The sequence below is a fragment of the Manis pentadactyla genome, chromosome 12 (assembly GCF_030020395.1).
Source record: "Manis pentadactyla isolate mManPen7 chromosome 12, mManPen7.hap1, whole genome shotgun sequence".
In the NCBI taxonomy this organism is placed as follows: domain Eukaryota; kingdom Metazoa; phylum Chordata; class Mammalia; order Pholidota; family Manidae; genus Manis; species Manis pentadactyla.
Window position 1 is genome coordinate 14,966,219 of NC_080030.1, and position 22,383 is coordinate 14,988,601.

A 22,383-nucleotide genomic window follows, 5' to 3' on the forward strand; every position below is an offset into this window, starting at 1 on the left:
GAGATACAACACCGTGGGATGGTCTCTGATTTACAGGATATACAGCATCCTGTGAATTATGTGGCTGGAATGAACTGTGCATTCAATGCCTACACTAAATGTGATCATCCTCTTTGGAATTAAACATGTTCCATATTTTCCATTAAAGTTATTTTAAAACTAACCATATAGCACACTCCCTTTAGTCTGTGTCTTATCTCTGCCCTCCCCTTCCCTGACAAATTTCATTTGTTATTTATAGTTGTCACTGACGCTTCCTCAACACTATTCTGCTTACTCTCCCTGGCTTGTCCCGCCCCTGCCTGTCCATTTAGAGGTGATGCACAGAACCCTCCCCAACACAAACAATGCCTCCGTGTCACCAGAAGACGTGAAGGGCTATTTCTCAGTCTCATTTGATTAGTTATTTCAACAGAAGCAAGACGATTCACCACTTCAGAAAGGGATCCATGACACTGTGGACACCGACTGATCATTGAAATTCCCAAGAGATCCTTCAAGGGAAGAACATCACAGAAAGTTGTTCCCAGGTTTTGGTTCTTGCAGAAAGTAAAAAATCCTTAGGAGATGCCTTGTCATCTTAATTCAAACCAAAGAAAGAACTTCTTGGAGAAAACACCTTTTCTCCATCTATGATTACTGATGCAGGCACAACACTGGCTCAAACTTTTCCATTATACATGCTGTACCCAAAGAGGCTGAATTTTTTGGAGAGAAAAGGCAATACAATTTATTTAATGAGGAGCTCTGAGAATTCAACCCTTGCGAAGATAATGTGTCCCAGGTGCCTCTGTCCTATAATTCTCTGGTCCCAGCTGATGTGAACCCAAAGCAGAAAGGTGCAGTGATAACCTTTGGTGAGGGTCACTGTGTCCCAGTGAGCGCTGGTGGAGTAAGAAGGAAATGAGGAGAGAACGTGAGTACTGGGCTTTGCCTCTAGAAGAAATGACACTGGGACTGTCCCATGTTCATTAGTCTGCAAAGGTGCAGTCCCTGTATTTGCAGATGCTTTGGTTTGTGTGTAGAGCCATCGTCTCCAGCTCCTGCTATGATTCTTACTCTGTCCTCTTCGAACCTTGTACTGCTCTCCACTAAGACTTATTTTCCAAAGAGTCTCCAGCCCTTCTCAACTGTTTTCCATGAATTACAGGTTTTTGTTTGATTTCCTGGGTCCAGTTGTTCATTCATTGACTACTCACTGGAGATCTATTATGCATGAGGTATTATCTATTTTATCTTTCATGTGATTGGATTTTCCTGCTATATCCATCACTGTTTTTTGCACATTTGATTTACTGGTAGCACTTAATAGTTCTGTATTGATTGTTGTTTCATTTAGGCATCCACAGTATCACCTACAAATAATATAATCATTTCTGATGGTCAGTAATCAGGCTAATTTCCTTTTCTCATCTTCAGAATCTCTTTGAACTTCAGGAGAATATTAAATGATTGAACTTGTTGTAGACGCCTTGGCCTGTTCATGAATTTGATGTGAACATTTTAGTGTTTAAATGTAGATTATTCTTTTGCCTTCACACATGGTGTCCATCCTGATCCCCACACTCCATTCAACATCTCCCTGGCCCCTCAAATCCCTTCTATTTCCAAGATTACTACCCATGGAGCAACTGTGAATTCTGTGCTCTCAGCCCAAATGCTTGCCAATTCCTTACGTCTCCTGATGAACAATTACCTACCCTTCCTCTCACAGCTCCATAATTCATATTTAAGAGAAGCATTTTCCATCTGCCTCCCTGTACCGAAGTGGTCCTCAGTGATATTTTTTCTTTAATTACTTGCATTCTTTATACATTAATAATGCTGACCATTTTCTATCATGGAACTTATAAACATTTCTTTTCATCTCAAATTTGCCATTGATTTCTAAAGAATATTTGACTTGTAGAGGCTTTGAATATTTTTAATATTCAAATCACTTACATGCACTTAGCTATGCTGTGTTCTTTTCTTCAAAATACAAAGTTTGTTCTTAATTTTGGTGGTGGTAGGTGTTCATAAGAGTGAGATTGCCACCGAACAGCTGTTTTCCCATTTAAAGACATGTAAAATACATTCATGTGTCTATACGGTAAATGTGTATAAGGCCACCACTGTTTCTTTCTTAGCTAAACTCATGGTAGAGTATTTTCAGGAGCAGATTTTATTTGCTCGCTCTGAAGTCGCAGCTTGCTTCTGCTTTCTCTGTGGTTCCCCTCTGAAGGTCAGCTGATACATTTCACCTTGAGTCTTAAAAAATTAATGTATCATTGATATACAAGCTTATGAAGGTTTCCCATGAGCAACATTGTGGTTTCAACATTCACCCATATCACCAAGTCTCCCCGCCCACCACCACACTGCAGTCACTGTCCATCAGCGTAGTAAGATGCTGTAGAGTCCTTACTTGTATTCATGCTGTACTGCCTTCCCTGTGACCAACCTATATTGTATCTGCACATTATAATGTCCGTTAATCATCTTCTGCCTCCCTCCCCATCCATTCTTCCCAACCCTTTCCTTTGGTAACCACTAGTCCCTTCTTGGAGTCTGTGCAGCTGCTGCTGTTTTGTTTTGTTGTGATATTGCACAAATGAGGAAAATCTTTTGGTAACAGCCTTTCTCCACCTGGCTTATTTCACTGAGCATGATACCCTCTAGGTCCATCCATGTGACTGCAAATGGTAGGATTTGTTTCCTTTTTCATGGCTGAATAATATTCCATTGTGTATATGTACCACCTCTTCTTTATCCATTCATCTACTGGTGGACACTTAGGTTGCTTCCTTCTATTGGCTCTTGTAAATAGTGCTGCGATAAACATAGGGGTGCATATGTCTTTTAGAATCAGAAATCTCATTTTCTTTGGATAAATACCTTGGAGTAGAATTACAGGTGAAATGATATTTTTAGTTTTAGTTTTTTGAGGAGCCTCCATATTGCTTTCCACAATGGTTGAACTTATTTACATTCCCACCAATTGTGTAGGAGGGTACCCCTTTCTCTGCATCCTCTCCAGCATTTATTGTTTCTTTTCTTCTGGATGTTGGCCATCCTAACTGGTGTGGGAGGATACCTCACTGTGGTTTTAATTTTCATTTCCCTGATAATTAGTGATGTGGAGCATGCTTTCATGTGCATGTTGACCATCTGCATTTCTTCTTTGGAAAAGTGTCTGTTCAAATCCTCTGCCCACTTTTTAATCGTTTTATTTGTTTATGGGTGTTGAGGCATGTGAGCTCTTTTAGATTTTGGATGTTAACCCCTAATCACATAAGTCATTTATGAATATATTCTCCCATACTGTAGGATTCCTTCTTGTTGTGCTGATAGTGTCCTTTGCTGTACAGAAGCTTTTTAGCTTGATGTGGTCCCATTTATTCATTTTCACTTGTGTTTCTCTTGCCTGAGGAGATGCATTCAGGAAAAAGTTACCCATGTTTATATTCAGGAGATTTTTGCCTATGTTGTCTTCTAAGAGTTTTATGGTTTCATGACTTACATTCAGGACTTTGATCCATTTTGAGTCTACTTGTGTGTATGGGTTAGAAAAGAATCCAGTTTCATTGTCTTGCTTGTAGCTGTCCAGTTTTCCAACACCAGTTGTTGAAGAGGCTGTCAGTTCCCTATTGTTAGACCCATGGCTCCTTTATTATATATTAACGGGCATATATGTGTGAATTTATACGTGGACCCGCTATTCTGTTCCATTGATCTATAGCTCTGTTCTTGTGCCATTAACAAATTGTCTTGTTTACTGTGGCTTTGTAGCAGCGATTGAAGTCGGGGTGTGTAATACCCCCATCTTTATTCTTCCTCCTCAGGATTGCTTTTGGCTATTCAGGGTCTCTTGTGGTTCGATGTGAATTTTAGAACTATTTGTTCTAGTTCGTTGAAGAATGCTGTTGGTATTTTGATAGGGATTGCATTGAATTTGTAGATGGCTTTAGGCAGGTTGACCACTTTGACAATATGAATTCTTCCTACCTAGGAGCACGGTGTGTATTTCCATATATTGGTGGCTTCTTTACTTTCTCTCATGAGTGTCTTGTAGTTTTCAGAGTAGAGGTCTTTCAACTCCTTGGTTCGGTTTATTCTTAGGTATTTTATTCTTTTTGATGCAATTGTAAGTGGAGGTTTTCTTCCTTATTACTCTTTCTGCTAGTTGATCATTAGTATATAGAAATGAAACAGAGTTCTGTGCATTAATTTTGTGTAGTGCAACTTTGCTGAATTCAGTTATTAGTTTTAGTAGTTTTGGAGTGGATTCTTTAGGGTTTCTTATGTACAGTATCATGTGATCTGCAAAGAGCAACAGTTCCATTCTTCCTTACCAATCTGGATGCATTTTCTTTCTTTTTTTTTCCTGTAGATAATTATTTATTATTGAAGGGTAGCTGACACACAGTATTACATTACATTAGTTTCAGGTGTACAACTTAGTGATTCAACATTTATATACATGACAATTCTAGGTACCAGCTATCACCATACCAAGCTGTTACAATATCTTGACTATATTCATTACATCCCGGTTACTTATTATTTTACCATTGGAAGTGTATGTTTTTTTTTTTTTTTTTTTGGTGAGGGCATCTCTCATTTTTATTGATCAAATGGTTATTAACAACAATAAACTTCTGTATAGGGGAGTCAATGCTCAATGCACAATCATTAATCCACCCCAAGCCTAATTTTTGTCAGTCTCCAATCTTCTGAGGCATAACAAACAAGTTCTTACATGGAGAACAATTTCTTATATAGTGAATAAGTTCTTACGTGGTGAACAGTACAAGGGAAGTGATCACAGAAACCTTCGGTTTTGCTCATGCATTATGAACTATAAACAGTTCAACTATGAATACTCATTTGATTTTTATACTTGATTTATATGTGGACACCACATTTCTCTCTTTATTATTATTATTTTTAATAAAATGCTGAAGTGGTAGGTAGATACAAGATAAAGGTAGAAAACATAGTTTAGTGTTGTAAGAGAGCAAATGTAGATGAACAGGTGTGTGCCTGTAGACTATGTATTAATCCAAGCTAGACAAGGGCAATAAAACATCCATGTACAGGGAAATGTAAAGTTGGTAAGTGAGAGAGAAGCCTTATTTTTTGAAATGGTTAGCTCTTTATTTCTTTGCATATTTATGCCCTGTAGCTTCTATGCCCAGCATTTGTCCTGAGGTATCTTTACCACTTGGAAGAATTATGATACTCGGTAAATTTGATATGAGGCACGAATTCTATTTAAGGGTTGTAATTAGGAAGGAAGAAGAAAAGCTATAGAAGTAGCAGGCGGCAGAAAACATGGGAAGATTGATTATTTCTTTGACATATCTTCTTGTAGAGTAACTTCAGCTTGTATAGGTTTTAAGCTACTACTTAAATTGTGCACACACATTAACATAATAGGAGTATAGTTACATAACCAAAGCATACCTGTAATTACCAGCCATCTCCAGTGAAACCAAGAAAACCAGTTAGGCACCTTAGGCATTTGTGAAAACTTATCTATGATATGGTGGATATTGTCCAACTGAACTTGAACAGTCTGAGAGAAATCAGACAAATTAAAACAACCCATTCCTGGGGAATGTTCATATCCCTTATGTTCTTTTAACAGTAAATAGTCTGTAGTTGTAAGATTTTGGAGCGCTACAATTTGCACTTCTCCTAATTCTTGATTGAGTTCCAACAGTATAGATCCAGTCAAATTTGTTCTTTCACTGTATGCACAGGAGAGCTTAGATATCTCCTTCCTCATTCCCATGGCAAGTCCAGGAACTGGTGGGATGAGTGCATCTACAGCTGTAGCAGTGCGTGGATCTTTGTTGGGGAGTTTTGAAGATCATCTTCTGGCATGAGTCTTCCAGAGAGTGCTGATGTTGGAAGTTCTTTTTCATATCGTATCTTAGTTCATTTTTGGGGTAGCCCAATTAGGCTTTCATCCTCTGTATAAACGCAAACAGACACTTTGCCTACACTTTTATATGCCCTTTATACTCTTGTGTAGAACTCATTGGAGGTTACCACACAGGAACTGCCCTTTTTTTTTTGTTTGTTTGTTTTTGTTTTGTTTTTGGTATCACTAATCTACACTTACATGACGAATATTATGTTTACTAGGCTCTCCCCATACCAGGTCCCCCCTATAAACCCCTTTACAGTCACTGCCCATCAGGATAGCAAAATGTTGTAGAATCACTACTTGCCTTCTCTGTGTTGTACAGCCATCCCTTTTCTCCTACCCCCCCATGCATGCTAATCTTGATACCCCTCTACTTCTCCCCCCCTTATCCCTCCCCACACACCCATCCTCCCCAGTTCCTTTCCCTTTGGTACCTGTTAGTCCATTCTTGAGTTCTGTGATTCTGCTGCTGTTTTGTTCCTTCAGTTTTTCCTTTCTTCTTATATTCCACAGATAAGTGAAATCATTTGGTATTTCTCTTTCTCCTCTTTGCCTGTTCCACTGAGCATAATACCCTCCAGCTCCATCCATGTTGCTGCAAATGGTTGGATTTGCCCTTTTCTTATGGCTGAGTAGTATTCCATTGTGTATATGTACCACCTCTTCTTTATCCATTCATCTATTGATGGACATTTAGGTTGCTTCCAATTCTTGGCTATTGTAAATAGTGCTGCAATAAACATAGGGGTACACTGATCTTTCTCATACTTGATTGCTGCATTCTTAGGGTAAATTCCTAGGAGTGCAATTCCTGGGTCAAGTGGTAGATCTGTTTTGAGCATTTTGATGTACCTCCATACTGCTTTCCACAATGGTTGAACTCACTTACATTCCCACCAGCAGTGTAGGAGGGTTCCCCTTTCTCCACAGCCTCCCAACATTTGTTGTTGTTTGTCTTTTGGATGGCAGCCATCCTTACTGGTGTGAGGTGATACCTCATTGTAGTTTTAATTTGCATTTCTCTGATAATTAGTGATGTGGAGCATCTTTTCATGTGTCTGTTGGCCATCTGTATTTCTTTTTTGGAGAACTGTCTGTTAAGTTCCTCTGCCCATTTTCTAATTGGGTTATTTGTTTTTTGTTTGTTGATTCGTGTGAGCTCTTTATATATTCTGGACGTCAAGCCTTTATCGGATGTGTCATTTTCAAATATATTCTCCCATACTGTAGGGTTCCTTTTTGTTCTATTGATGGTGTCTTTTGCTGTACAGAAGCTTTTCTGCTTAATATAGTCCCACTTGTTCATTTTTGCTGTTGTTTTTCTTGCCCGGGGAGATATGTTCAAGAAGAGGTCACTCATGTTTATGTCTAAGAGGTTTTTGCCTATGTTTTCTTCCAAGAGTTTAATGGTTTCATGACTTACATTCAGGTCTTTGATCCATTTTGAGTTTACTTTTGTATATGGGGTTAGACGATGGTCCAGTTTCATTCTCCTACATGTAGCTGTCCAGTTTTGCCAGCACCACCTGTTGAAGAGACTGTCATTTCGCCATTGTATGTCCATGGCTCCTTTATCAAATATTAATTGACCATATATGTCTGGGTTAATGTCTGGATTCTCTAGTCTGTTCCATTGGTCTGTGGCTCTGCTCTTGTGCCAGTACCAAATTGTCTTGATTACTATGGCTTTATAGTAGAGCTTGAAGTTGGGGAGTGAGATCCCCCCTACTTTATTCTTCTTTCTCAGGATTGCTTTGGCTATTCTGGGTCTTTGGTGTTTCCATATGAATTTTAGAATTATTTGTTCCAGTTCATTGAAGAATGTTGCTGGTAGTTTCATAGGGATTGCATCAAATCTGTATATTGCTTTGGGCAGGATGGCCATTTTGACGATATTAATTCTTCCTAGCCACGAGCATGGGATGCATTTCCATCTGTTAGTGTCCCCTTTAATTTCTCTTAAGAGTGACTTGTAGTTTTCAGAGTATAAGTCTTTCACTTCTTTGGTTAGGTTTATTCCTAGGTATTTTATGTTTTTTGATGCAATTGTGAATGGAGTTGTTTTCCTGATTTCTCTTTCTGTTGGTTCATTGTTAGTGTATAGGAAAGCCACAGATTTCTGTGTGTCGATTTTGTATCCTGCAGCTTTGCTGTATTCCGATATCAGTTCTAGTAGTTTTGGGGTGGAGTCCTTAGGGTTTTTTATGTACAGTATCACGTCATCTGCAAATAGTGACAGTTTAACTTCTTCTTTACCAATCTGGATTCCTTGTATTTCTTTTTTTTGTTTGATTGCCGTGGCTAGGACCTCCAGTACTATGTTAAATGACAGTGGGGAGAGTGGGCATCCCTGTCTAGTTCCTGATCTCAGAGGAAATGCTTTCAGCTTCTCGCTGTTCAATATAATGTTGGCTGTGGCTTTATCATAGATATCCTTTATTATGTTGAGGTACTTGCCCTCTATTCCCATTTTGCTGATAGTTTTTATCATGAATGGATGTTGAACTTTGTCAAATGCTTTTTCAGCATCTATGGAGATGATCATGTGGTTTTTGTCTTTCTTTTTGTTGATGTGGTGGATGATGTTGATGGACTTTCGAATGTTGTACCATCCTTGCATCTCTGGGATGAATCCCACTTGGTCATGGTGTATGATCCTTTTGATGTATTTTTGAATTCGGTTTGCTAATATTTTGTTGAGTATTTTTGCATCTACGTTCATCAGGGATATTGGTCTGTAGTTTTCTTTTTTGGTGGGGTCTTTGCCTGGTTTTGGTATTAGGGTGATGTTAGCTTCATAGAATGAGTTTGGGAGTATCCCCTCCTCCTCTATTTTTTGGAAAACTTTAAGGAGAATGGGTATTATATCTTCCCTGTATGTCTGATAAAATTCCGAGGTAAATCCATCTGGCCCGGGGGTTTTGTTCTTTGGTAGTTTTTTGATTACCGCTTCAATTTCTTTGCTGGTAATTGGTCTGTTTAGATTTTCTGTTTTCTTCTGAGTCAGTCTTGGAAGGTTGTATTTTTCTAGGAAGTTGTTCATTTCTCCTAGGTTTCCCAGCTTGTTAGCATATAGGTTTTCATAGTATTCTCTAATAATTCTTTGTATTTCTGTGGGGTCCGTCGTGATTTTTCCTTTCTCGTTTCTGATACTGTTGATTTGTGTTGACTCTCTTTTCTTCTTAATAAGTCTGGCTTGAGGCTTATCTATTTTGTTTATTTTCTCGAAGAACCATCTCTTGGTTTCATTGATTTTTGCTATTGTTTTATTCTTCTCAATTTTATTTATTTCTTCTCTGATCTTTATTATGTCCCTCCTTCTGCTGACCTTAGGCCTCATTTGTTCTTCTTTTTCCAATTTCGATAATTGTGACATTAGACCTTTCATTTGGGATTGTTCTTCCTTTTTTAAATATGCTTGGATTGCTATATACTTTCCTCTTAAGACTGCTTTTGCTGTGTCCCACAGAAGTTGGGTCTTAGTGTTGTTGTCATTTGTTTCCATATATTGCTGGATCTCCATTTTGATTTGGTCATTGATCCATTGATTATTTAGGAGCGTGTTTTTAAGCCCCCATGTGTTTGTGAGCCTCTTTGCTTTCTTTGTACTGTTTATTTCTAGTTTTATGCCTTTGTGGTCTGAAAAGTTGGTTGGTAGGATTTCAATCTTTTGAATTTTCTGAGGCTCTTTTTGTGGCATAGTATGTGGTCTATTCTGGAGAATGTTCCATGTGCACTTGAGAAGAATGTGTATCCTGTTGCTTTTGGATGTAGAGTTCTATAGATTTCTATTAGGTCCATCTGCTCTACTGTGTTGTTCAGTGCTTCCGTGTCCTTACTTATTTTCTGCCCGGTGGATCTATCCTTTGGGGTGAGTGGTGTGTTGAAGTCTCCTAGAATGAATCCATTGCAGCCTATTTCCCCCTTTAGTTCTGTTAGTATTTGTTTCACATATGCTGGTGCTCCTTTGTTGGGTGCATATATATTTAGAATGGTTATATCCTCTTGTTGGACTGAGCCCTTTATCATTGTGTAGTGTCCTTCTTTATCTCTTGTTGCTTTTTTGTTTTGAAGTCTATTTTGTCTGATATTAGTACTGCAACCCCTGCTTTTTTCTCGCTGTTGTTTGCTTGAAATATGGTTTTCCATCCCTTGACTTTTAGTCTGTACATGTCTTTGGGTTTGAGGTGAGTTTCTTGTAAGCAGCATATAGACGGGTCTTGCTTTTTCATCCATTTTATTACTCTATGTCTTTTGATTGGTGCATTCAGTCCATTAATATTTAGGGTGACTATTGAAAGATATGTACTTATTGCCATTGCAGGCTTTAAATTCGTGGTTACCAAGGGTTCAAGGTTAGCCTCTTTAGTGTCTTACTGCCTAATTTAGCTCGCTTATTGAGCTGTTATATAGACTGTCTGGAGATCCTTTTCTTCTCTCCCTTCTTATTCCTCCTCCTCGATTCTTCATATGTTGGGTGTTTTGTGCTGTGCTCTTTCTAGGAGTGCTCCCATCTTGAGCAGTCCCTGTAAGATGTTCTGTACAGGTGGTTTGTGGGAAGCAAATTCCCTCAGCTTTTGTTTGTCTGGAAATTGTTTAATCCCACCGTCATATTTGAATGATAGTCGTGCTGGATACAGTATCCTTGGTTCAAGGTCCCTCTGTTTCATCGTATTAAATATATCATGCCATTCTCTTCTGGCCTGTAGGGTTTCTTTCGAGAAGTCTGATGTTAGCCTGATTGTTTTTCCTTTATAGGTGACCTTTTTCTCTCTAGCTGCCTTTAACACTCTTTCTTTGTCCTTGATTTTTGCCATTTTAATTATTATGTGTCTTGGTGTTGTCCTCCTTGGATCCTTTCTGTTGGGGGTTCTGTGTATTTCTGTGGTCTGTTCGATTATTTCCTCCCCAGTTTGGGGAAGTTTTCAGCAATTATTTCTTCTAAGATACTTTCCATCTCTTTGCCTCTCTCTTCTTCTTCTGGAACCCCTATAATATGGATATTGTTCCTTTTGGATCGGTCACACAGTTCTCTTAACATTGTTTCATTCCTGGAGATCCTTTTATCTCTCTCTATGTCAGCTTCTATGCATTCCTGTTCTCTGGTTTCAATTCCATCAATGGCCTCTTGCATTCTATCCATTCTGCTTATAAACCCTTCCAGAGTTTGTTTCATTTCTGCGATCTCCTTTCTGGCATCTGTGATCTCCTTCCGGACTTCATCCCATTTCTCTTGCGTATTTCTCTGCATCTCTGTCAGCATGTTTATGATTCTTATTTTGAATTCTTTGTCTGGAAGACTGGTTAGGTCTGTTTCCTTCTCTGGTGTTGTCTCTGTGATCTTTGTCTGCCTGTAGCTTTGCCTTTTCATGGTGATAGGAATAGTTTGCAGAACTGAGAGAAGTGACGGCTGGAAGAACTTCCCTTCTTGTTGGTTTGTGGCCCTCCTTTCCTTGGAGAACAGCGACCTCTAGTGGCTTGTGCTGGGCAGCTGCGTGCAGACAGGGTTTCTGCTTCCTGCCCAGCTGCTATGGAGTTTATGTCCGCTGTTGTTGTGGGCGTGGCCTGTTTCGGGCCTCTGCTCCATAGTGGTGATATCGCGTTGTAGGGGGAGCCGCCTGGAGGCTATTTATCTCTGTAAGGGGCCTCCCTGCTCCCTGCAGCCCAGGGGTTAGGGTGCCCAGAGTCCCCGGATTCCCTACCTCTGGATTAAGTGTCCCGCCCTGCCCCTTTAAGACTTCCAAAAGGCACCCGCCGAAACAAAACAACGACCACAAAAAAAAAATATTTAAATTAAAAAAAAAAAAAAGGTGGCCACTCGTTTTTCTTTATTCTCCAGCGCCAGCCTCAGGCATCTGCTCACCGGTCTTGCTGCCCTGTTTTCCTCTTATTGGGGTCCCTATCCCTTTAAGACTTCCAAAAAGCGCTCGCCAAAACAAAACAGCAAAAAAAAAAAAAAAAGTTCGCTCGCTTTTCTGGTGTCCTCCGGTGCCAGGCCACCGGTGTCCACTCACTGCCCTGTTTTCCTAGTATCCAGGGCCCTGCACTCTGGCCCGGATGGCTGGGGCTGAGTGTTCGGCAGTCCCGTGCTCCGTCTCCCTCCCGCTCTGCCTATTCTTCTCCTGCCGGGAGTTGGGGGATGGGCCGGGGCTTGTATCTTACCCCCTTCGCTAGGCGCTGGGTTCTCTCAGGTGCGGATGTGGTCTGGATATTGTCCTGTGTCCTCTGGTCTTTATTCTAGGAAGGGTTGTCTTTATTATATTTTCATAGATATATGTGGTTTTGGGTGGAGATTTCCGCTGCTCTACTCACGCCGCCATCTTCCACCCCTCTCCCTGCATTTTATTTCTTTGTGTTGTCTGAATGCTGGGGCCAGGACCTCCAGAACTATGTTGAATAAAAGTGGTGGGGGTGGGCATCCTTGTCTTGTTCCCAATCTTAGAGGTAAGCTTTCAGCTTTTTGCTCTTAAGTATGATGTTGGCTGTGGTTTGTCATATATGGCCCTTATTATGTTGAGGTTCTTGCCCTCTATACCCATTTTGTTGAGAGTTTTTATCATGAGTGGATACATAATTTTGTCAAATGCTTTTTTAGCATCTATGGAGATGATCATGTGGTTTTTGGCCTTTTTTTTCTCTGTGGTGTATGATGTTGATGGGTTTTCAAAAATTTACTATTCTTTCATCCCTAGAATAAATGCCACTTGACCATGGTGGCCGATCTTTTTGATGTGTTTTTGAATTTGGTTAGCTAATATTTTGTTGAGTATTTTTGCATCTGTGTTCATCAGGGATATTGGTCTGTAATTTTTTTGTGTGGTGTCTTTGCCTGTTTTTGGTATTAGAGTGATGCTGGCCTGATGGAATGAGTTTGGAAGTATTGCCCCCTTTTCTACTTTTTGGAAAACTTTAAGGAGGATGGATATAATGTCTTCCCTGTATGTCTGATAAAGTTCAGTGGTAAATCCATCTGGCCCGGGCATTTTGTTCTTGCGTAGTCTCTTGATTACCGTTTCAATTTCGTTGCTGGTAATTGGTCTGTTTAAATTTTCTGTTCCTTCTTTGGTCAGTCTTGGAAGGTTGTATTTTTTTAGGAAGTTGGCCATTTCTTCTAGGTTTTCCAGTTTGTTAGCATATAGGTTTTCATAGGATTCTCTAATCATTCTTTTTATTTCTGTGGTGTCCGTCGTGATTTTTTCTTTCTCATTTTTGATTCTGTTGATGTGTGTAGATTTTCTTTTTCTCTTAATATGTCTGGCTAGCAGTTTATCTATTTTATTAATTTTCTTGAAGAACTAGCTCCTGGTTTTCTTGATTCTTTCTATTGCTTTGTTCTCAATTTTATTTATTTCTTCTCTGCTCTTTATTATGTCCCTCCTTCAACTGACTTTGGGCCTCATTTATCTTCTTTTTCTAGTTTCATTGATTGTGATTTAGACTGTTTATATGGGATTGTTCTTCTTTCCTGAGCTAGGCCTGTATTGAAATATACTTTCCTTTTAGAACTGTCTTTGCTGCATCCCACAGGTCTTGGAGTGCTGAGTTTTTTTCATTGTCTCCATATAATTCTGGATCTCTGTTTTTGTTTGGTCATTGATCCATTGGCTATTTAGCAGCATGTTGTTAAGCCTCCTACTTTACCCTTTTGTATGAGGTCTTCTCTTTTCCCCAGATATAGGCAGTCTGTTCTGCAGTCCTCAAGCCCTCTTTCAGGATTAGTTGTATTTGAGGTATTTTCGTGTTATATGTGTTTTGTGGAGGAGGTTTCTGCCTCACTTCTCACACCACCATCTTTCCCCCCCCACAGCTGTGCTAGTTTTTAATACAACACATCTCAACTGAGGAGCACGTACCCATGAGAACACACCATTTATTACATTTTAATGGTTGTGTGCCTTTGTTTATTGCTCTTATCTGTGTAGTACACATGCTCTTCCATCTTGGAAGAATCCACGTGGCAGGTGGTACAGAAGTAGGGAGCTGTAGGGACCTTCATTGACTAAGACTGCTGCTTGGTGTTCAGAAGGGTAGTGAACTTGTGTGCATAATGGTCAGAATTCCATGTTTGATTGCTGCCCTAGTTTAAGGGGAATATCAATGAATAACAGGTATGCAAGTCTGACTGATTGTGACTTTAATAACAGAAGCTCATATTTATGAATTATGCACTGAATGTCACAGGAACAACACTAGAACAATGACATATGTAATCTCATTCAATTCACTCATCAGTCTTACAATGTAGGGAATATTTTGTCCTCCCTCTGTAGAGGGGACATTTTGCAGCTAAGAGAGATGAAATAACTTGGTGAAGGTCTCATGGAGAGTGTCTTATGGAGCAAAATTCTCTCCTGGATGTCTGACTCGAGATCCCATTTTCTAAATGACAGCTCGGTACTGTAGTTGGGGAGGGCCTTCTATCAAAAATAATTGTCATAAAATGAATGCCTTAAAATCAATAATGGCTACCCTTTATTGAGATAGTACTGTACAGAAAGGTATTGAATCCTCACAGAAAGGCAAACTAGTTATCACAGTTTTAAAGTGAAAAAAACTGAGGCTCTTGAGAGTTATTTGTCACATCAAAAGGAAGCATCAAGTCATAGAATCAAGATGGTTTGAGAATCCACGTATACTAATGCATAGAGAACAACCTGATTGAATTTAGGAGTATATAAAAGAAAGGATGTTAGGCATCTTAATTATTTTGTAAAGCTCATATCATACAAGAAGTTTATTTATGTCCAGAGTTTCAAAGGGTATTAGGACCACTGAGTTCTAGATAAGAGACTTCTGCTAAATTTTATGTAAGCTGAGAATTTACTTATAAAATGGGCCTACCATATGCCTGAGTGAATTACTGGCTGTTGGTCCAATAGAGGGTGGAGGATGTCCATGAGCAGGTGGTGTCCTGGGCTGATGGCTGCTGAGGTGCCCGCGGGCTGTTCACGGAACGTTGTCTTTCCCTCCTTTCCCAGCCGGCACCCCACCTCCATGGAAGCAGGAAACAGCACAGAAGTACCCCAGCTCCTCCTCCTGGGCCTCGCAGAGGATCCGGCACTGCAGCCTGTCCTCTTTGGCCTCTTCCTGTCCATGTACCTGGTCACCGTCCTGGGGAACCTGCTCATCATCCTGGCCGTCGGCTCCGACCCCCACCTACACACCCCCATGTACTTCTTCCTGTCCCAGCTGTCCTTTGTGGACATCTGCTTCACCTCCACCACCATCCCCAAGATGCTGGTGAACATCCAGACACAGAGCAAAGACATCTCCTACGTAGACTGCCTCACGCAGGTGTATTTCTTTATGGTTTTTGCAGGGCTAGATGACTTCCTCCTGACCGTGATGGCCTATGACCGGTACATGGCCATCTGCTACCCCCTGCACTACACGGCCGTCATGAACCCCCGGCTCTGTGGGCTCCTGGTCCTTGCGTGTTGGTTCCCCGTTTTCTGTGTCTCCCTGCTTCATATTCTACTGATGCTGCGGCTGACCTTCTGTGCAGGCACTGAGATCCCGCACTTCTTCTGTGAGCTGGGGCAGGTTCTCACGGCGGCCTGCTCTGACGCCCTCATCAATGACATCGTCTTGTATGTGGCCACGGCTCTGCTGGGTGTGTTTCCTCTCACCGGAGTCCTGTTCTCTTACTCTCAGATAGTCTCCTCCATAGTGAGGATGGCCTCCACTGAGGGCAGGTGTAAAGCATTTTCCACCTGTGGGTCTCACCTGTCTGTGGTCTCCTTGTTCTATGGGACAGACCTGGGGGTGTACCTCAGCGTTGCTGTGACCCATTATCCCCAGTGGAGCTCGACTGCCTCAGTTATGTACACAGTGGTCACTCCCATGCTGAACCCCTTCTTCTACACCCTGCAGAACAGGGACGTGAAGGGGGCCCTGTGAATGTTTCTCAGCGGAACATCCTCTTGTCTGTAGTGGGTCAATTGGTTCAAAAGTGGACATTTTGAGCCCAAACGCAAATGTCACAAATGTCAATATTCTGGTTGTTTTCCTCTCCTGACAGACGTGCTCCGTTTCTTCCATTCCCACTGCACCTATGGCTTTGCCATTATTTGTTTTTATCTTAGTTATCCTCAGTCACTCCCTCTGGGATTGTTTCCTGTTCTTCCATGTTTGTTTACCATAAACCTCTCTCCTTGTTCAGCTTACAGCCATTCGTCAGACTCCCTGCATTAGATAGGAAGCACTTCTATCAAGTGCTCACATGGTTTCCCGAAAAATTATCCCCCAAATATTCATGTTTGTTGGGAGCGAGCCTATGGACTTTAAGCAATACCAGTTATGTAAGTCTTAAGACAACAGCAATCATTTCTGCAGTATCCTAGAAAAAGCAAAGCTGCTCTCCTAGCCAAACAAATATAAATCTTGCGGTCAAGTTTGTAAGCAATATTTCCTCCTCTGTTCTTTCCACTGGCCTTCTAACCCTGCCAACACCCTGCTTCTCAAGAACACCCGCTGCCCCACGGGAAAACCCCACCCTTAAACCTCCCTCCCAAGGGCCCCTGCCCACAAAATGTTGAACTTCTTGCTTCTCTTCCGGGTCCTCGGTTCCCGCCGGCGCCACCTGAAGCCCAATCACCTCTCTACAGGTTTCCACCGGCGCCAACTGAAAACCAATCACCTCTTTACATATATTCTCGTCACAACGTATATAAATTGAGCCTGAGAAAAATAAAATTTGTCAGCTTGATCAGACATCCTGTCTTGCTGTCTGTTCTTTGTGTCTCTTGCCCCTTCATTCTCTCCTCCAGGTCGTCGACCCCCGTTGATAGTCCTGCGGGTCGGGACACATGTTAGTTCCCTTTATTTGGTTGTGTATTTCTCTGGAAGAAATGGAATGAAAAATAGTCATAACCAAAGAATTTATGGTATCGTGATGTTTCTTTTTGCCCGAATGTATAATTTTATGTCATCCTTACAACATTACTTTGAGATATTGTTTGCTATTAGCCCCATTTTTCAGAGAAGAGATTGAGACTGGAATGGATTCTAACCTGGGAACCTGACACAATCCTTACTTTGCTATCTACTGTTCATAAAACTGTGATGTGGTTTTCATTTTCAAGTGTAGGAATATAGATTTGGAAGCCAGTTTGTTCAGGTGTGTGTTAATAACATATTGCATAGGATAACACATTTCCTCTGCTTTGTTTTCTCTTCTCCCTCTTCCCTCCAGTTTTCCTTCCTTCCTATCCTCTCTATTGTTTTATTAGACTTCTTTTTCCCATCGTTGCAATTTTAATATGTGCTCCAAGATCCTAAAACATTTAATAATGAATATGATAAAATAGGATTTATTCTCTGTGTTTTATTTTGGGTGAAGGGTACTCTCAGGAGGTGCCGTCAGTACTGGTAGTTACACACTTGTAGGAATAGAGCTTTTGAGGAAATTTATTGATAGTCCATAATGACATATAGAGTATTAGAAGCTCAGCATTTCTGCCACATTCCATGGGGTCCTTTCTCTCTCTCTCCGTTACTTACCAGCCTACCAGTTGTCAGCACCAGCTGTCACTTACTTTTTCCAGTGCATGATTGGCAGGGATTTGGAAGGAGGAGAAATGGGGAATGAGTGTTTAGTGGGTAGAGTTTCAAAATGAGAAAGTGAAACAGTTCTGGAGGAGGATGGTGATGAAGTTTGGGCAACAATGTGAATGTGCTTAATGCTACATAAGTAGACCTGTTCACCTGAACATGGTTAAAATGGTAAATGTAGCATTAAGTATGCTTAGCCACAACAGAAAAGTGGTAGTAGCACTAAATAATGGAGAAAGATCGTGAGATTCCCTTCAGACAGTGTTTTCTATATCTTTATAAGATATTATACAGCAATGATTTTTTTAGATAAAAACTTTATTCCTAATCTGTCCTTACCAGGCTTTGTAAATCACGACAATATTGACATTCTGTCTATGTAATTCTATTTCATGAGGGACAGTCTTGTATAAATGTATTTTGAATATAATGAATTTTGGGATATCTTTTAAAGCTAGCTTGAAACTTAGAGCTTCAAAATTTCCACAAGTACCCATTACCACATATACAACTAGACATTGAGTTTTTAAACTAACTCCATGAAAATACAGAAATGTTTTTATTTTATTTATTTATTTTTATTTTTATTTTTTGAGAGGGCATATCTCATATTTATTGATGAAATTATTGTTAACAACAATAAAATTCTGTATAGGGGACTCAATGCACAATCATTAATCAACCCCAAGCCTAATTCTCAACTGTCTCCAATCTTCTGAAGCATAACAAACAAGTTCTTACATGGTGAACAGTACAAGGGCAGTCATATCACAGAAACTTTCGGTTTTGATCATGCATCATGAACTATAAACAATCAAGTCAGATATGATTTTTCGTTTGATTTTTATACTTGATTTATATGTGAATCCCACACTTCTCCCTTATTATTATTATTATTATTTAAATAAAATGCTGATGTGGTAGGTAGAGGCAAGATAAAGGTAGAAAACATAATTTAGTGCTGTAAGAGGGCAAATGTAGATGATCAGGTGTGTGCCAATAGACTAAGTATTAATCCAAGCTAGACAGGTGCCTCAAAACATCCACGGATGCAGAAGATTTCTTCAAAACAGAGGGGGTGAGGTTCTAAGCCTCACCTCTGTTGATCCCCAATTTCTCACCTGATGGCCCCCCTGTGACTGTGCCTGCCTTTGGTTGTTCCTCCCTTGAGGAATCTTACCCGTCTCTGGCTAACCAGTCATCTTCCGGGGCCATACAGGGAAATGTAAATTTGGTAAGTGAGAGAGAAGCAATTTTCTTTGAAAAGGTTAGCTTTTTACTTCTTTACAGATTTATGCCCTGTGGCTTCTATGCCCAGCATTTGTCTTGAGGTATCTTTACCACTTGGAAGAATTATGATACTCTGTAATTTTCGATATGAGGCATGAATTCTACTAAAGGGTTGTAATTAGGAAGGAAGAAGTAAAGCTATAGAAGTAGCAGATGGAAGAAAACATGGGAAGATTGATTATTTCTTAGACATATCTTCTTGTAGAGTAACATAAGCATGTATAGGTTTTAAACTACTAATTAAATTGCGTACACACATTAACATAATAGGAATACAGCTACATAACAAAAGCAGACCTACAATTACCAGCCATATCCAGTGAAACCAAGAAAACCAGTTAGACAGCCTAGGCATTTGTGAAAACTTATCAATGATATGATGGATATTGTCTCACTGAATTTGAATAGTTTGAGAAAAATCAGACAAATTAAAACAACACATTCCTGGGAACTGTTCACATCCCATATGTTTTAACAGTAGATAGCCTATAGTTGCACGATTTTGGAGCACTGCAACTTGCACTTCTCCTAGTTCCTGGTTGAGTTCCGACATTATAGATCCAGTCAAATTTGCTGTTTTACTGTATGGACAGGCCAGCTTAGATATCTCTTTCTTCATTCCAATGGCAAGTTCAGGAACTGGTGGGATGAATGCAGCTACAACTGCAACAGGGCCAGGATCTTTGCTGAAGTTTTTTCATGATCATCTTCTGGAATGACTCTTCCAGAGAATGTTGATGTTGGGAGTTCTTCATATCGTATCTTAATTCGTTTTCTGGGTAGCCAAATTAGGCTTTGATCCTCTGTATAAACACAAACAAACCTTTTGCCCAGACTTTGATATTCCCTTTATACCATTGTGAAGAACCTATTGGAGATCACCACACAGGAACTGCTTTTTTTTTAAGAGAAAGGAATATTATCAGAAAAATGTACTTCCATAGCTGGTCATCTGACACCCTTTAAAAGATCAAAATTAAGGATATGTAAAGTATGCATTAATCGTTGATTTGCAGTTATTTTATCCTATCAGGGAGTAATCCCCCTTTTCTTTCTTTTTTTTTTTGTTATCATTAATCTACAATTACATGAAGAATATTATGTTTACTAGGCTCTCCCCTATACCAGGTCCCACCCACAAACCCCTTTACAGTCACTGTCCGTCAGAATAGCAAAATGTTGTAGAATCACTACATGTCTTCTCTGTGTTGTACAGCCCTCCCCTTTCTCCCACCCCCCATTATGCAGGCTAATCATAATACCGCCTTTCTTCTTCCTCCCTTATCCCTCCATACCCACCCATCCTTCCCAGTCCCTTTCCCTTTGGTACCTGTTAGTCCACTGTTGGGTTCTGTGATTCTGCTGCGGTTCTGTTCCTTCAGTTTTTCCTTTGTTCTTATACTCCACAGTTGAGTAAAATCATTTGGTATTTCTCTTTCTCTGCTTGGCTTATTTCACTGAGCATAATACCCTCTAGCTCCATCCATGTTGTTGCAAATGGTAGGATTTGTTTTCTTCTTATGGCTGAATAATATTCCATTGTGTATATGTACCACATCTTTATCCATTTATCTACTGATGGACACTTAGGTTGCTTCCAATTCTTGGCTATTGTAAATAGTGCTGCGATAAACATAGGGGTGCATCTGTCTTTTTGGAACTGGAGTGCTGCATTCTTAGGGTACATTCCTAGGAGTGGAATTCCTGGATCAAATGGTAAGTCTATTTTGAGCATTTTGAGGAACCTCCATACTGCTTTCCACAATGGTTGACCTAATTTACATTCCCACCAGCAGTGTAGGAGGGTTCCCCTTATTCCACAACCTCGCCAACATTTGTTGTTTTTTGTCTTTTGGATGGTAGCCATCCTTACTGGTGTGAGGTGATATGTTGTTGTTGTTTTAATTTGCATTTTTTTGATAATTTGTGATGTTGAGCACCTTTTTATGTGTCTGTTGGCCATCTGAATTTCTTTTTTGGAGAACTGTCTGTTCAGTTCCTGTGCCCATTTTTTAAATGGATTATTTGTTTTTTTGTTTGTTGAGGTGGGTGAGCTCTTTATATATTTTGGATGTCAAGCCTTTATCGGATCTGTCATTTACAAATGTATTCTCCCATACTGTAGGGTACCTTTTTGTTCTGTTGATGGTGTATTTTGCTGTACAGAAGCTTTTCAGCTTAATATAGTCCCACTTGTTCATTTTTGCTTTTGTTTTCCTTGCCTGGGGAGATATGTTCAAGAAGAGGTCACTCATGTTTATGTCTAAGAGGTTTTTGCCTATGTTTTTTTCTAAGAGTTTTATGGTTTCATGACTTACATTCAGGTCTTTGATAAATTTCGAATTTACTTTTGTGTATGGGGTAAGACAATGGTCCAGTTTCATTCTCTTACATGTAGCTGTCCAGTTTTCCCAGCACCATCTGCTGAAGAGACTGTCATTTCTCCATTGTATGTCCATGGCTCCTTTATCAACTATTAATTGGCCATATATGTTTGGGTTAATGTCTGTAGTCTCTAATCTGTTCCACTGGTCTGTGGCTCTGTTCTTGTGCCAGTACCAAATTGTCTTGATTACTATAGCTTTGTAGTAGAGCTTGAAGTTGGGCAGTGAGATCATCCCCAGTTTATTCTTCTTTCTCAGGATTGCTTTGGCTATTCAGCGTCTTTGGTGTTTCCATATGAATTTTTGAACGATTTGTTCCAGTTCTTTGAAGAATGTTGCTGGTAATTTGATAGGGATTGCCTCAAATCTGTATATTACTTTGGGCAGGATGGCCATTTAAATGATATTAATTCTTCCTATCCAAGAGCATGGGATGAGTTTCCATTTGTTAGTGTCCCCTTTAATTTCTCTTAAGAGTGTCTTGTAGTTTTCAGGGAATAGGTCTTTCACTTCTTTGGTTAGGTTTATTCCTAGGTATTTTATTCTTTTTGATGCAATTGTGAATGGAGTTGCTTTCCTGATTTCTCTTTCTATTGGTTCATTGTTAGTGTACAGGAAAGCCACGGATTTCTGTGTGTTAATTTTGTATCCTGCAACTTTGCTGTATTTCGAAATCAGTTCTAGTAGTTTTGGAGTGGGGTCTTTAGGGTTTTTTGTGTACAATATCATGTCATCTGCAAATAGTGACAGGTTAACTTATTCTTTACCAATCTGGATTCCCTGTATTTCTTTGTTTTGTCTAATTGCCATGGCTAGGACCTCCAGTACTATGTTAAATATCAGTGGAGAGAGTGGGCATCCCTATCTTGTTCCCGATCTCAGAGGAAAAGCTTTCAGCTTCTCGTTGTATAGTATGATGTTGACTGTGGGTTTATCATATATGGCCGTTATTTTGTTGAGGTACTTGCCTTCTATACCCATTTTGCTGAGAGTTTTTATCATGAATGGATGTTGAATTTTGTCAAATGCTTTTTCAGCATCTATGGAGATGATCATGTGGTTTTTGTCCTTCTTTTTGTTGATGTGCTGGATGATGTTGATGGATTTTCGAATGTTGTACCATTCTTGCATCCCTGGGTTGAATCCCATTTGGTCATGGTGTATTATCCTTTTGATATATTTTTGAATTCGGTTTGCTAATATTTTATTGAGTATTGTTGCATCTACATTCATCAGGGA

The 22,383-nt window shown here is 39.9% G+C and overlaps 1 protein-coding gene across 1 annotated transcript; it reads left to right on the forward strand.

Annotated features, from left to right (window-relative positions):
* The first annotated feature begins 14,899 nt into the window (after positions 1-14,899).
* LOC118920739 (olfactory receptor 7D4-like) lies at positions 14,900-15,817 on the forward strand. Its single transcript, XM_036902085.2, has one exon. The coding sequence runs from the start codon at positions 14,912-14,914 to the stop codon at positions 15,815-15,817; it is 906 nt and encodes a 301-aa protein (XP_036757980.2). The 5' UTR covers positions 14,900-14,911.
* The last annotated feature ends 6,566 nt before the right edge of the window (positions 15,818-22,383 follow it).